Genomic DNA, 17,522 nt, shown 5'->3' with positions numbered 1-17,522 from the left:
ACAAGTATATAAGTGTTGAACTCGCACGCAACTCATACAGACATGAAACCGTGTACACTGCGGTTTGGAAGAAAATATACCATTTATAAAACAATTCTGCTATTAATTTATAACAATATACCATCGATTTATAATAATTATGTTATTAATTTATAACAATTCTACAGTAAATTTAGAACAGTTACACCATCAATTCGTAATAATTAAATTAATTTATTTCTTTTTATCTGATATTAACTAAATCCTTGAAATCTCTCAAACGGTATCTTATTTACATTTAATATCATATTTTAAGTTTTAATGTAGTACTTCAATTTTCATTTAGCTATTCACTTATCTATTTCAAATACAATCGGTTACAACGCGAAGTATTAATAACATATATCTATGGATAGAGCATATCCGAACAAAGCCATAAAATCAAATTCTGTTCATGGATTTGAGGAAGCAAATAACATGGCAATGAAAACAAAGGCAGTGAAATTTCGTCATCCAATCATGCATGCTATGATTGGTAAGTTACATGGTTTGGTTCTTTTGGTAAACATGATTATTTAAGTTTATATACGAGTTAAACTTCCACGACTTCTACTCATGCACGATTCAATAATTTTCTAACGACAATTAATAACATTTTTATTGACAAATATTTGAAAGATACCTCTATCATCGTGCATAAGACTAACAGAGTCATTTTTAAATTTTATTTCTGTCTTAATGAACTTAAATTTCTTGTCATAATTTGTGGTACTCTGGTTTTGAAAACATATTTAATGAAATTATTTAAGAGTCAAATATAACGTGATTTGGTGTCCATAATAATTTCCTACATGGGAATAGATAATATTAACTTGCACACGATATGTGTGCTTATAAGTCTTCTAGATACATTCAGATCCTTATTAATAAACTTCAATACTCAGTACTCCTTTATTATCAAAAAGATTTCCATATTCTGTTCCTGCTAACATAATATCAATTACTCCTGTATCAAATATAATACAAGCATATTTAAGAATCTTTTACACAATTTATCCAGTTTCTTCTGCCAATTATGCATTAAATTAAAACAAACGAAACGTATAACGTAGAATAGATATTTTATTGATAAGTAGAATTAATTTATGATGTATGCATGCTTTTTGTACAAAGATACATTGTTTAACTTAGAACGAAAAGTTAAAAATTTCTTTATTATTATTTTTAACAGACTGTTATAATTTCATTTTTTTTTAATTTTGCTTCAAGTTAAATCTTTTGATACGAAAGGCTGCCGACAGGATCTAATGTACTTTAGATTTATATGGACGTATTTATTGCACCATCCGTACATTTTAATATTCTTGGATATAATATATGGTATAAGTCTAATAATATTCCAACGGACCATAAATACCTCAGATTAGTATTATCTATTATCTCTAGTTTAGTTTTACTTTTAAATAGGTTCTAGTTCTAAGATTTCGATTAAATTAATACTAAGCAACTTTGTTAGACGGTGGAGGTCAACGAAGGACTCATTGTTTGTTTTTCGTTTTAAGTTGTAGTTTTAAACCTTAGTTTTAACTCTGAATTTTAAGTCCCAGCTTTAAGTTGTATCGTTAATTTTAAGCATTACTTTTAATACATTTGTAAAGATCGATGGAGTTGATCGATATATTTGTTCGCAGAAATAAGACTTTAGACATCTGTTTGCTCTTTTCGTACATTTTCTTGTTTTTCTTTTTCGTTGTTCGTTTACTCTATTCATCGGACGTAATTCGTTTGTTTGTACAAAAAGATTGTATTCTACATTACTGACTCATTTTTTACACATAGAATCACCATCATAGAACTGTAGTTCCATAGTACGTTATAAGCGATATCCTATATCTTCTATTTGTATTAGTAGATGAAGTAATTAGAATTCTTTTTGAAATAAGATAAGTAAAATATAATGTACATATATACATATTGAATATCTCATGATATATAACATTCTTGTATCTATATCGTATCTATGTCAAAACTTTATATTATTCTCATCTAAAACTTAGATACATGTTCAAACGAGTATCATGGTGAATTATTCAATACGTTTTTACATTTCAGAAAATTTTTTGTTTCACAATATTTAATCTCACATATACATACGATAGTTTTATTATCTATGATGTAACTTTAATGAGAACATAGTCGAACAATATATTGAAAATATCTTTAAGAGATTTATAATCTATTTCAAGAAAATTTATTTAGATTATACACAAGGTGGACATGTCTTAGGATCTGGACAAGGTAATACACATTTTTGCGTTACACGGTTAAATTGTAAACCGTTTGGGCACTTAAGATCATATTTGATGATCGTTGCACCATTCACGTAACAGAAATAATATTGCTGACAATCTGCTTTTGGAAATCTACCACTTGTAACGCATTTAGGAACTGGCGTCGTACTTGGCGTCGTACTTGGCGTCGTACTTGATGTCGAACTTGACGTGGAACTTGACGTGGAACTTGACGTCAATGGTGCAATTTGCTTACAGACATAATTCGTAGACGATGTGCAATATTTTAGCGAGGGATCAAATAGCATCGTAGGTGCGCACGACATATCGTATGATATGAATTCAACTCCGTTAAAAACACATATATAATAATTAGCACACGTTCCATCCACGATTTCAAATGTTCCTTGCATTACACATGTTCGCTTAGATGGAATTATTTGAAGCGTCCCAATGGGAATCGAATTAAAGATGAAAAGAATTTCAAACGCAACGAGGAGTACGTTCATTTTGCGTATTTTACTGGTTTACAGAAAACGATGCTCATTTGCCGAAAATCAAAGAGAATATGTTTCTTAGTTTCATCACTGCAGCGAATATATTATCATCGTTGAATTTATTGTTTTATTATCGCGTATTACGAATATCTGTTAAATTCTGAGAAAATACGAGCTGAAAATAAATATCTTATGATGCTTGGTTTATGAGTAAAAGAGATATGCGGACTATTATTGCTTCCTTGTGTACGACATATGAACGTACTATTAACAGCCTTCCTAGAGCTATTTTCTTCTGAAAGAATTTATGAAAAACAACCAAAAAATAGCGTAGGAAGTAGAAGAGATTAAATTTTTTATTTCACATGATATACGTTTTAAACATTTTGTTCGATAGTAAATTAGCTAAATTTGTTAAAATCAAACTGTTTCTTAAATGTAATATTGGAATATCATTAATCCGTCCAACTGATGAAAATTCGTTTGTCTGAAATAGGAGATATCTATGCAAGCTTTATTGAGTAATTTGTAAAACGCAAAAGATTGTTTATTTGAGTTTAATGAAACGATCCTGATTACTTAATCGATTAACAAGAATAAATATGTATAATAAAATATTATATAACAATAAGCAAGTATAGTGAGTAAACACAGTATTAGATATTGTAAAGAATGTATTTTTATTTGAAATAGGTTACTCGGTAAATAGAGTATATTATAGTTAATCGGTTCACCAGTTGTACAGTTTGTAACATTTGTTTCGAACAACCCCAACAGATACGCAAGTTTCCCTCGAAGTTAGATCGTTCTCCAACAGGGGGTTCGCAGGTGAGAAAACTTTCGTAGAGGTATACATTGTAGGAGAGAGATTGGTAGGTAGAAAAGGAGTTCGATTCTTCGAGAGTAAGAGAAAGGATGAAGGAATGGAGAAAGAAAGAAAGAGAAGAGGAAGGAAAGAAGGAGCAAATGTATATAAGCGACTTACATGGAAGACGCGCCAATGGACTCTCTCTTTGACCTTACTGAAGCGTGCACCTTTCTTCCTGTTTTTTCTTCGTTCTCCAATCTCCTTACTCTTCGAAGTTTTCTATAAGATCCTTCTATTTGACGTCCTTGCTCTTCAATCTTGATCTTGCCGTGAGGAAGTTCAGTAACTCTTTCGCATCGTGCACTTTCTGATTATGTGTTACCAAAAATAATATATCGAGTTTGCATCTCGTTCTTCGTTGTAATCTTCAAACAGTATTTGCAGTGATTTCAATAAATTCTTTTTTATCGAATCAAAATGTGTGACCATTGAATTAAAAAGTTTCACCTTGTTTCTTGTGATATGTTCCTGACGAAATGGACCTACATAACAGTATGCGAAACATGAATCTGCTTCGAGTGAGTATAAATAACATTTTAAAACATTACGAAAGTTTATTAAATAACAGAGTTATATTTCCTGACATAGTGATCTTAATTATTAAAACTTACTATATTAAACATGTAACAATAGTCCATTGATTAAACAATGTATCTCATATCGAGCAAACTTTTTCTGTACCTTGACACAGGATAAGTAGCAAAAATTGACTTTAGAAATTTATTTCTTTAATATTATATTACACATTGTACATATTATACAAATATTATATTACTCTATTTACTCTGTATTGAATTTTACATTTATATTTAACAATTTCTATGTAATGTATGTGTAATAATGTAAGGAAAATTATAAAATTTATGTTATTAAAATTATAGCTTGCCATATATGTACACACCTATACACTGTGAAAGTTTAAAAAGAATAGAGAGGGAGTAGGTTAATTTGTATGAAACAAATCTGACAGTTTCAACCTAGTGTTAGCATTAGTAAAGCTTGTTAATTAAGCTTTCCCATAGTTTTTTTCATAAAACTCCAACAAAGCTTTTTCATAGTTCTTTTCACAGAACTTTTCACAAGGTTTTTCCATAATTCGTCTGCAAAAATGTACTAACAATGAAACTATTTCTTTTCTGTTTTATTGTCGAAATGTTGATTACAGTATCGATCTAAGTACATACCTATTACTTTAGGTACAAGAACAAAATGAAATGAATTTAGTAGTCGTATAAAATATTAATTACTATTTTATTTGACTTTACCTACTTACAGTTTTGTCGATAAAAATTTACTTTTGTAATTAATTATTCTACGATGTTTAAAATTTAATTTCAAAAGATGAATATGCAAATAGCTGTTAACCGTTAGAAATATCCTCCAAATTTTTCCTATACCTTTTTACGTTTCTTCAATTTTACATTTATAAATTAATCTATTTTATAACAGCATCAATTAATCATTTAGTATGAAATAAGTGTTTGTTTAATTGAAACTTTTGTTTGTAAGGATACACTCTTAGTTACAAATTAATGGTTAGAAACTCTATACATATGTATTTCATTGATTTTGCATTGTACTTGTGAGAGTAGATGTTCGACTTTTTAACCATAGATTTTATGAGGCGAAAGCTATACTGACAGAGATAAATTACTATTTTTTACAATAAATTTATTTATACCATATAGATACATTTTAATGTCTTATTAGCGAATATAATATATAATAAATATTAATTATGTTGCATTGATTTTGTTTTCGATAAGAGTTTTTCTAAATCTTTTTTTTTTTTGTTTATAACTTAATACAAAAGGCAAAAAGGTGGGAAAATAGAACAGTGTTATTAATTAAAATAATTTATTTCTTATCAGAAAGTATACTTTTATTTTCCTTCTCCAATTTTTTCTTCTTCAACTTTTTAAAGAAGAATTTCTACAAATATTCCATGACATAAATAATAGCACCTTTCAAAAATATAATGAAATTAAATTTGTTTTACTCTAAATATAATTTCTTTTAAATTATTACGTTATATATTACAAAACATGTTAAAAATATAATGTTTATTGGAACGAAACATCGTATAGTGTCTATATCCTTGTACATAGAATTCTGTAGAGGATCATGTGCTTGATTTATCATGCAACGCGTACAAGGCGAAAGTTAAAAATCACCAATTCAAAGTCTGGTAAAACGACGCTCCAGCGACATGACCAAATTTAACTACTATTTTAAGAAATATACCTACGACTAGTCTACTTTCGCTTTGCGAATTTTCAATTAGCTGAGATTGTGAATTTTCAAGTAAGATAATACGAGTATACATTTCCTTTATTTTATGAAATAGGAGTTTAACTTATTTGTAATAATCTATCACTCACAAGTGTTCGTAAAGAAATTTAGAACTAGCTTAGTATCCGAGTATATTGATTTCAAGATTATAAGAAAATTTCTTACATTTATGACAAAACCACTTTCAATAACATTAACGTCACCTATTTTTATTATATTATTATTTCAGAAGCAGGAATTCTCGTTACCTCAAAAATTCAATAAAATCAAAATAGAAATAAGATGTTAATTGGAATAAAAATAAAAGCAAAAATACTAGGGAAAGATAAAAAAAATAAATGCTTTATAATGTTCTCAAATTTTTAGAAAAAATTCTAACAAACGTTATCGATAGATACAGTTCGTAATAGAACAATTTTGAAACAATTTTTTTAATAGGATAATTTCTATAAACAATGCATATTAGTATAATTACAAATATGTATACCTTTAATAGTTAAACAAAGAAACAAGTAGCAAATGTTTATTTATTATTAGCAACTACATGTCCGGTGTTATTTTTTGGTAATACCTCCCATGAATTCTTATAGTGTAGCATTCGAATTCTGACTACTGACAATTTGAATCACTAACAAACTTTTTGGCAGATTTTCAAGAAACAAGAAATTAACCTGTAGACATGTCCGGTTACAAAAGCTTCTGAAAGTTAGGTCTGATTTGTATACGTCGTGAATCGCCAATCGTTCACGATCCAACAAAGACGTCGTGAACGATGTGAGGGAAACATATGCTCGACGCTTTCGAGTGATCCTTGTCGTTTGGCATAGTGCCAACGTAGGAGCGAAACTCTTTCGTCTACGACCTAAATCTGTCGCTTTCCGTTTGCACGTTTCTTCCTCTTATCAGTGTCAATACCAATCATCTTTGAATAAGCTTTATGGCCTTATTAAACATTGACGTGACTCATAAAAACTTTCGTCTTCTGATAAATATTTGTACATTATATAGATGTCATATGATTTATGTAGCATTTAACCTTACCAATTTTTTCTTTTCTATAACATTTTCAACAACAAGATACTCTCACAACTAATGTTATTAGCGAAGTTTGATAAGACTGGAGTATCAAATTATCAGTGTCGATAGATCTTCTTGTTTTTTATGACAGTAACAAGATCGATGATAAAATAAGTAGAGTTCTACAAGTGCATTTTATAAATTACAAGCTGATTATCCTCATTCATGTAAACTTATAAAATTATAGAAACTAATTAAGGAAGAATAGTCGTAATAGTATGGGATGTATGTATGTAAAGTTCTAACATTCTAATCATAGTATTGAGTATTTAGCATTTAAGAGAAAGATCTCTGCTTTGACAAAAACATAGAAAAAACAAAATTTATGGATAGTCTTGTTTAGATCGAAAAAACAAGAAAAGTTCAGAAAGTTAATTTTTATATTTATTTATTATATATTTTATATTATATATTCTATATTTACTCATCTTTTTTTATCATTATATTATAATGTTCGCGCTGCTGAACTAAATAGAATTTATTTCACAAAATTAAGGAAGATATTAAATATATTTTATATCTATTGTTTCCCGACATTCGTTTAAAAAATCTAATGCACGTGATAATTACACCTCTCATTATCAAGGTATTTCCACAACTGTCCTTCCTATGTAAACTACTTCGTTAAAACCGTTAGAGCTTGTTCGTTGCGAGGAATAAGACTTCAAGATTTTCACTTTATCTCTTCCCATCAAGTTCTCAAGGAATGGAGCCTTCCTGTTTGAAAGTTTATTTCTTACTATAGTTACATCACAAAAACGATTAGAATTTCTTTCTTTAATACATTATATTATATACATAAGATGGCGTGTAGAGTAATTAAATCATACATTTATATAAAACACACACGACGAGATATAAAATGACCAAATTTTGCCCGCTATTAAAATAAATTTTACTTTCTTTGTATCAATATCGCAAACATTCATTTCGATTTCAATTGACCTATATATTTCTATTTTCATTTAATTATAATTCTGAAACATTTAAGTTCATTTAATTATACGTACGATCGATTATTATAACTAAAATTAATAGAACTGAAGAACTTGCAATATTAATTGCTTTTTATTATATTTTTCTAAAAACTAAATATCTTAATATTAGAAGAATATTCATATGAATAATTAATTAATAATATTAGAATATTCATCGATATATTAACTTCCTCAAAATATTATTATTATAATTATTATAACGATTGTTATAACTAAAATTAATAGGACTGAAAAACTTGCAATATTAATTGCTTTTTATTATATTTTTCCAAAAACTAAATGTCTTCATACTAGAAGATCCTATTCATCGATATATTAACTTCCTCAAAATATTATTATTATAATTATTATAACGATTATTATAACTAAAATTAATAGACCTGAAAAACTTGCAATATCAATTGCTTTTTATTATATTTTTCCAAAAACTAAATGTCTTAATATTACAAGATCCTATTCATCGATATAACTTCCTTAAAATATTATTATTATAATTATTATAACGATTATTATAACTAAAATTAATAGACCTGAAAAACTTGCAATATTAATTGCTTTTTATTATATTTTTCCAAAAACTAAATGTCTTAATACTAGAAGATCCTATTCATCGATATATTAACTTTCTTAAAATATCAATGAAGAACTATAACAACGAAGAAATATACAGACAGACATACATTTGTTTGTTACTGTACAATTATCCTCCCTACGATTAGAAGATTCAAGGACAACAGAAATTATTCTCAGAGACAACAGATATTATTTCGATTTAAGATAGACAGCCAGAAGAAAATTGCACACTCGTTATTGGCATTGGTTAGTCTCGATTAGCGTCGGCATTTATTCTAGCACACGTGTTGCTCACACGAGCACACCAACACTTTGTTAAATACGCATTATACTGATTACATGCAACCACATATTACATCTTCTCACTATAGGTCGACTCTCGTAATACCCACAGCCCACTTACCTACATTACCCCTGCTACACAAGTGTCTCTTATATACTTCGACTATTACAGTGTGTGAACTACCTATTCTTCAATGAAGAATAGTTTATCTCACGATCAAACACAACCGATTATATGTATACTACTTTTCGATAGCCAAAATTAGACGACAATGTAATTTTAATGACCTTCGTTCATTCATTTCATTTTAATGAAATCTTTATTAGTCAAATTGTATTAGCTGAATAATAATTGAAGACTTTCTTTTACTATAATATTTCCTTCCTTCTCGACGAATGTGCTTTAAATAATAAATTTAACGCGAACGTACTTTATGTAAAATAAAAAGTGGGAAAATACAATTTTCGCCTTGAAATGCTTCGAAGTGAAAAGCGTGTCAATTCTATGAAAATGCAAAAACGCGTTAATATTTAAGTGATAGCACATCGACAATAATACAAATATTTCTATACATTTAATGATACAAATAAACAAACAACAGCTACAATTATAATTGTTTCCTTGTAACTTCTACATTGCAATTATTTATTTTCTCTATAAAACTTATTCTATCTGTATATATTGTAATTTCTAGAATACACGTTTTGAATATTATAACTTTATAAAATACTAATTTACTTCCTTACACGTGCAGATAAATGTTAAGTTTTGATTTTAAATGCAATTCAAAATTAGCTATGAAATAATTTTCAACGCGTAAAATTATCGAAATTAGAATTAAATATATTTGTACAATACGTAATTTAAAGTTTATAAAATATAATTGCGACTTCGGAGATTTTATTACTAACTTTATTACTAAAAAATATTTCATGGTTTTGTTAAGGGTTCCCTTTTCGATACATATTATTGTTTTATATACCGTTATAACGATAGAATGACTTGTTTATAGCTGGCTTGAAGTTCACTATGCAATTAGAACGTTACTATACATATTATCTATTTTAAATTAATTTGAAAACGTAATAACAGGTCAAGTAACTCTGCCTACTGGCACTTGTCTCAAAGCGATAATACAAAATGATATTGTTTGCTACTTTCGCTTGAGCAACTACTTCTTATCCGCTGCTAAGAATATAAAGCACACCGAGTTTCATGTTAATAGGTTTAAAAGTGATATGAGGGATCTCTTCCATCCTTTTTTTTCATTTGTTCACTTTCTTATGCAGTTCCGGTTCTCGCTGTAAGTACGGTGATCCGCGAGTACTCTCGTTCTCTCTCACACGTCCGCGTATTTCACGGTAAACGTAAAATAGCACGTGGAATTCCACGGGAACACCATTGAATTTACGTCTCGTGAGAAACTCGTAAGCAATAGCTGGCCGCTCAAATCTGTTCTGCGCTCGATTTTATGCTATCCTTGCTCCCCTTTCACTCCTCACCCTTTGTTTTCGATAATTTAGTTGAATATTAGAACTTACAAACACAGTAACGAACATGAAGGCTACTAATTATTCCTTACACTTTATCATGATGCAGAGACGTTTCTGCTTGATTCCTTGTTGCAACTTTTACAAAATTCATTGAATTTCTATCAAAGATCTTATTTCTAGATTAAATTAAACAAAGATCTTCATATTAGGAAGTTATCACCTACGTCCATGAGTTTTACCTTCTGCCGGAGATTATGGTAAAGTTTGATTATTTTTTCAAATGTTTCTGTCTCATCGAAACAATAATGGACATAATTAATTACGTATGAGACGATAGAAGAAGAATATTTATATATATAATTACTAATATAAGTAGGAGAATACGAAAAATTAGTGTAATTGTCTAATCTAAGTGAAACTACATAGTTCTGGCATAATTCAGAGCGGTAATGAACGTTCCTCAGGAAGTGACCCACTTTAGTTTACCCTGTGTTTATTTTCCATGGTTATTGACCATTGTGAGAAGTGCACGAGCTTTTCTAAGCGTATTCGTTCATGAATTTTCATCTGCTGTTAGGAATGCGATATATTTATTTTAACTATCATTGAATAAAATATATCTTATTTCTCACGAAACGTATCAAATTGTTTCGATAAATTCAACGTATTTATCGAATATTCTAAAACATGAAATTATCTATATCGCGTATAGTTTCGTACTAGAAACTATCTGTATGTAAAATATATAAATATAATAATAAAAACGGTTTAAGTTCGGTGTTCATCTTTAATCCAATTAACAACTTATATGCTTTTAGGTTACGTTAACGCTATCACTGCTCGTTTTTGCATGCAGTACGTCATCATGCTTGAAAAATGATCCAAGTGAACCATCCTTCGATAATGGTCCAAATATTATTCGGCGCAGTAGAAGGGCCGGATTAAATGAATATTTAGTCCCACCTCCAATACCGAAACCTTATCCGGTGAGGTCTGGAAGAGTAGCAAATCCTTCGGCAGCGGAATCTCCAGGATACTTTACACAATTGATGAGCTGGTTGAACCCTTTTAATTATGTCTCTTCAACTTCTACTCCTCTAAAGACATCACACCTCGAACCACCGCCTCTTTATTCACCACTAACTCAATCTTACGGCCCTCCACCATATAATTTGCATCCTGCTTTGCAACCTGGACCGTCTCTTCATCCTCCACTTGCACCTCAAATTGATCCATCTTTGCACTCTTCTATCGGTCCATTTCCTCCTGTTCAACATACCGGTCCACCTGTGGCAGCTCCTTCTAGTGGACATCAGGATGCATCTTTTAATCTTCCTGCTCGCCCATCCTTACAATTGTACAACCCTCCAACGATCTTTCACGGTATGCAACGCGCTTTCCCAACTGCGAAAGACAATCGCGGTAGTTACGTAGCGGCGAATAAAGGGAAACATTGTAATCCTTGTAACAAAGTTCCTTGGATTCCGATGCAAGATAGCGGACTTCATTCGGACAAGTATCCGCTTCCTACGCAACTTTCAAACGGTTATCTTCCTCCTAGCAATCAAGGAAATCACGACGTCCAATACGCCGCTTCGCATGAGATCAGAATACCAGAACTTTCTCAAATACCTGTTGAACAAACACCTTTCAACAGCGCATTACCGCACCCACTGTTGTACCATGACACGATACCTCCCCTTTACAAAGCAGAACCCTTTGTTCGGCCGTTTCAAAATCCTCCTGCAATCGAAAATGTGGAACATTTCAAATCGCCAGCTTTGCCCGTGACACCGTTAACTGATCAAGTACACAAAAGCCCTGATGTTAAGGACGAGCGTTATAATATTTATGGTAACGACGATCAAAGATCCATTGGAACAGAGATTAATCAAGGACATGTAAGTGCCATATCTAAAAGCCACGAGATCGAGATCAACAAAGTGCCTGTAGACCACAAAGAATCATTTGATAGTTCGATTCTCGATGCTCAGTCTCCGGGATCGTCGAATCTCGAAAATCACGAATTTCCTAGTCAAAGTGGTAACGAATACCATGAACTCTTTCATCCAAATCCAACTCCTATCAGCGATTTCAATTACGTACCGCCGGATCTGAAACCTTCGGCTAGCTTCGCAACTTCTACCTTTCACAATCAAGAAAGCGATAGTTTGAATTATCAATATTCCGGTGATTTGTCGCCTAGCGGCAGTGTCGTTAAAGATTCTCATGTAACGACGCAACCGTCTCTTGCGAGTTCTTTCGTGTCGAAAGAAAGGCCGATACATTTTGAGGAATCGCCGCTGCTAGATCTGACGAAAAAAGACGAAAGTCGCATCGATATACAATGGCCAACTTCCACTATTGGCTATACCGATATCGACAATGTATCCGACAATACAGCGAAGACAACTACGGATTATAATTTAGAAACCGAAAATGTATTTTTCGACGATTCATCCGATTCTGTCAAGTCGACTGAATCGTATTCTCTTCCGGATATTCAAAATATTAATAGTGTTTTTGGACCTTCAACAATCGCAACCGTGGATTTCTCAAATAGTAATATTAATGAACACGTGGAGACGTCAACAGGTAGTAGAGAATATACAAATCAACAAGACGTTTCGTATATTCCACCATCCGGACAAGCAGGATATTTGTGGCCAAGTTTGCTAATAAATACACCAAACTTGAGAAATCATTCATCGAAGAATCACGGTTCCTTGAATCATCTTGCTCGATGGAATAATTCTTTGTCAGGAAATAAGAATTCTGAAAAGCAAGACAGTATAGATACGAAGGATACGCGAGATACGCTTCAAAAGCCACAAAATATGAAGCGAAATAAACAAGTGAGCAAAATTATTCGTACAAATGTAGTTAGGATTTTACGAAACTTAGATATAACGGTGGAATATGTAAAATTCGAAGTTTTAATTATTTACAAGTAACATAAGATATTTATTTGCCTATTCAGCAATTTTCATTGAGACTTTATTTACACGGTAACTAATAAATTGTATGAAAATAAAGTAAAATTCGATTATCGATGACAAAGATCACGAATTTATGAAAATAACGTAATGTTTTAGGTACAAGTTATTATACCATACACGTCGGAATATACACCGATTCCGTTCCAACAATCTTACGGAGATTGGAGTATCAAAACTAATTTTGAACGTACGCAGCCAAGAAAAGTTCCTTCTCGAACCGGATTGAACGCTGATAATTATCTTCAACAAGAATCTAAGAATGATATTCGAGTAGTTAATCAATTTCAACCACAATTTAATGTCAATAACTCAAAGAAATCGAACGTGCAATCGATAAGACCATCTTCAACTACTGTAGAAGATTCAAAAAGCACTACAACAAGAGCAAACACTTCCATCGATGTGCGAAGGTTGCAAAAGAATATCGATAACTGGACAATACAAGTGAGCTTATAGAAATATAGTTAATCAATTAATTATCATTAATATAAGTGAGATATATCTCGACACTTCTTATTATTTATTACTTATAATTATCATATTGTTTCTTTCTCTCGAAATCAAAATTTTCTTTATTCTCCTTATTTTTGGAAAATAAAGAATCGTCGCATGTGGTAATCATGATTTTATAAAATTTTCCCATCAAATTAGTCTTGCCTCTTTGATTTTGCATCATTTGCATTAATTGGTAAATTCAGCATTATTAAAGATGATACTGATGATATGTTGATGCTTTTTACAATGAATATGCTTTTTATGGAGGCATACAGAGGAAAATAACTAATATAAGATTTTCACCCGTAGGAATATTCAAGACCTACAACGTCTAGTACAATTTTACCTAGTTCCTTGCACCCTTATCTCTCGCCATCGAAGAAAATTCCAACGGAGTACTTAACAACAACAGAACCAGCCGATCGTACAAACGAGTCGAAAGATCACAATGAAATTGTGAAAACTTATTCTTTGGCTGGCTTCAGTTTCAACGAGATAGAACATGAAGGCTCTGCGAGTAATCGTATCGAGGAGACCCAATCGGTAATTTGATGCGATTCGATGTGCACTCCACATTTTGCCTATTTGTTACGATCACTAGATCATTATTTAATCTATTAGTAGCATTGCTTGGTGATATCAATTAGCACATTAGTAATTTTTACTAATACTACTACGTTAATAATAATAATACAGTACTAGTAATAATAATTCTACGTATCTACATATAATAATCGGTAAATCGTTATTTTATTATCGTCTAACTTATAGGTGACATCATACAACGATATTAACTGATATTAACAGTAAATTACAATATTAATAGCAAAGGCACATTAGTACTTTTTAGCACATTAGTAATTTTTACTAATACTACTACGTTAATAATAACAATGCAGTACTAGTAATAATAATTCAATGTATCTACATATAATAATCGGTAAATCGTTATTTTATTATCGTCTAACTTATAGGTGACATCATACAACGATATTAACTGATATTAACAGTAAATTACAATATTAATAGCAAAGGCACATTAGTACTTTTTAGCACATTAGTAATTTTTACTAATACTACTACGTTAATAATAATAATACAGTACTAGTAATAATAATTCTACGTATCTACATATAATAATAGGTAAATCGTTATTTTATTATCGTCTAACTTATAGGTGACATCATACAACGATATTAACTGATATTAACAGTAAATTACAATATTAATAGCAAAGGCACATTAGTACTTTTTAGCACATTAGTAATTTTTACTAATACTACTACGTTAATAATAACAATGCAGTACTAGTAATAATAATTCAATGTATCTACATATAATAATCGGTAAATCGTTATTTTATTATCGTCTAACTTATAGGTGACATCATACAACGATATTAACTGATATTAACAGTAAATTACAATATTAATAGCAAAGGCACATTAGTACTTTTTAGCACATTAGTAATTTTTACTAATACTACTACGTTAATAATAATAATACAGTATTAGTAATAATAATTCTACGTATCTACATATAATAATAGGTAAATCGTTATTTTATTATCGTCTAACTTATAGGTGACATCATACAACGATATTAACTGATATTAACAGTAGATTACAATATTAATAGCAAAATAATATTATTCGTATTGATTGTTTTGAATATTGATTTCCAGGCCGTGAAGGTGCTACGAATAGATAAACCGAAAGTGACAATTAACGACTTGCACAGCGTAGATAAGCCCACGATAGAAGAAAAGTCAACGTGGAAATCAGACTCTGTATCGATCTCATCTATTAATAAAGAACGAGTTTACGTGGTAACGCCACAACCGATATCACAAATACCCTCGAAAAATGACATGGAAAATCGTAAGGAGCAAGGCGAGACAGAACAACCGGAGCGAACAAGTGAATCGACCGTCAGTGACATAAGCAACAGCAAGAATAATTTCAGTGACTTCGAAGCGATCGAAAAAGCCTATCAAGTGCTTCCGCAAGCGGTAAATAATCTTGCTGTTGCATCCACCGGGAAGGAAAACATTCCTTTATGGGGAATTATGGAACACGAAGAGTTTGCTTCTTTGAATTTGAACGAAAATGACGAAGAAGCAGCAGAAGATATCGTGGATGGACCGATACTTTATTCTGGACACTCGAAGGTGATAAATTATTGAAAATATTGAACATATTCTGTCAATTATTATCCTTAGAAATGGTAGAAATATTGCTATTTGTTAACTGTCTCTCTTTCTCTCTCTCTCTCTTGTTATTTATAGATAATTTATAGACAATAACAATGATATTGTTTACAGGTGTCACGAGCTAAACGATGACAAGCAAGAATTTGTTAAATATGGAGGCTGAAAAGCACAATTTTTAATTGTGAATAGTTAACTGTTCGGTCGTTTTAATCTTAAAGACTTTCTATTACTTGATTTGCGTGTAACAGGACACGAATAAAATTGTTTTAGCTTTTTAAGTGTACAACCTGAACTTTATTACGGCCAGTGTAGACTCATACGTATTATTATATAGAAACAATAAGATGATTATTTGTAACATAAGCAAATACGTCTGTAAAAAGTAACGTGTTACGAGCGTTGCGAATTGAGGCTTTCGAATTTCCCCTTTTTGCTATATACGAAGGATCGCTATAAAAATACAATTTCATCGACGTAACTGTTATTTGATCGTGTAATTACTTTGTAAATACGTAAAAGTAAACATACTATAAGTTTGATAAATAGGATTAAATTAATTGTAAGTACGTACTGACAAGATTGTATCCACAAAAATCCATAATTATTTTTGTAAAATAGTGGAAAATTCAACAGTTACAGGTTGCTATAGACTGTCGAATAAATTAGATCATAATAACGTTAATCATTACTCTGATGTTGTTAAAAATCTCTTTCAATTTTGAATTTGAAGTTTGCCTTTACGACATTAAAGAGTAGAACACAGAGCGCACAACGTATATGTACGCGTGAAATGTGTAAAAATAAACATTCTTCGACTCGACGAAGTATAGTTATAAAATTAAAGGGACCATTATCTATTTTTTGGCTATTTTTAAGAGGGGCAGAATCAACTTTGTAATGTACTAAACCCTACTGTACTAATGTAAATGTAAATGTAATGTAACTGAATTCAAAGTACATTTAAAAGTTAGAAACTCAACTTCATTTTTAATTATCTCAATAAGTTTTTCTCCGGATATATAACTAAATATACGTTCTCTTATACCGTCACTTTCGATTATTTTGCACATTTGGAAGCCACCCAAAAAGAGCTATTTGTATTCAGATACCACAGCGATGCACACTCATACGTATTCCGCGTACTGCGTGTTTGACAATGTTTAAGACTTTCTCGATTATATGGTGAAAGGAGACCGTATTCCGGTTCACGTTGTTTCATCAATTGAAAAGTGCGACCATTTTACCATGATTTCGTGACTGAAATTTACGATGATACTCTCTAATTTTATTGTGCTTTAAACTTTTACGGAACGATACGAGAATTATATCAGAAATTGGTTTAAAGCAGACTAGAAAGTTCTAATTCAGACTAGAAAGAATGAATACTTGGAAAAAAAGACACACATTCGTATAAAATTTATCTTGAATTCGTAAATGCATATTGAGATTATCGGAATTATTAATT

At 30.7% G+C, this 17,522-nt stretch overlaps 2 protein-coding genes across 2 annotated transcripts; one reads left to right on the top strand and one right to left on the bottom strand.

Annotated features, from left to right (window-relative positions):
- Positions 1 to 1,569: 1,569 nt before the first annotated feature.
- Positions 1,570 to 2,857, bottom strand: LOC105680871 (probable endochitinase). Its single transcript, XM_012386537.3, has one exon. It carries the CDS (start codon positions 2,777 to 2,779, stop codon positions 2,240 to 2,242), a length of 540 nt encoding a protein of 179 aa, XP_012241960.1. The 5' UTR covers positions 2,780 to 2,857; the 3' UTR covers positions 1,570 to 2,239.
- A 347-nt stretch (positions 2,858 to 3,204) lies between these two features.
- LOC100743903 lies at positions 3,205 to 16,335 on the top strand. Its single transcript, XM_033321048.1, has 6 exons — positions 3,205 to 4,153; positions 11,170 to 13,206; positions 13,447 to 13,794; positions 14,155 to 14,388; positions 15,530 to 16,015; positions 16,169 to 16,335. The coding sequence occupies exons 1-6, from the start codon at positions 4,112 to 4,114 to the stop codon at positions 16,187 to 16,189; spliced, it is 3,168 nt and encodes a 1,055-aa protein (XP_033176939.1). The 5' UTR covers positions 3,205 to 4,111; the 3' UTR covers positions 16,190 to 16,335.
- The last annotated feature ends 1,187 nt before the right edge of the window (positions 16,336 to 17,522 follow it).

Source organism: Bombus impatiens, unplaced genomic scaffold (genome assembly GCF_000188095.3).
Source record: "Bombus impatiens unplaced genomic scaffold, BIMP_2.2 scf_0389, whole genome shotgun sequence".
Taxonomy (NCBI): Eukaryota; Metazoa; Arthropoda; class Insecta; order Hymenoptera; family Apidae; genus Bombus; species Bombus impatiens.
This window is presented reverse-complemented; position numbering and strand designations above follow the sequence as displayed.

What these genes read in the sequence shown, in the direction of transcription:
- LOC105680871 (XM_012386537.3), bottom strand. Translation starts at nt 2,779, where the DNA reads ATGAACGTACTCCTCGTTGCGTTTGAAATTCTTTTCATCTTTAATTCG.
- LOC100743903 (XM_033321048.1), top strand. Translation starts at nt 4,112, where the DNA reads ATGGACCTACATAACAGTATGCGAAACATGAATCTGCTTCGA. An exon ending in TCGATAACTGGACAATACAA is followed by an intron (nt 13,795 to 14,154) that starts GTGAGCTTATAG and finishes TTTCACCCGTAG; the next exon opens with GAATATTCAAGACCTACAAC. An exon ending in GTATCGAGGAGACCCAATCG is followed by an intron (nt 14,389 to 15,529) that starts GTAATTTGATGC and finishes ATTGATTTCCAG; the next exon opens with GCCGTGAAGGTGCTACGAAT.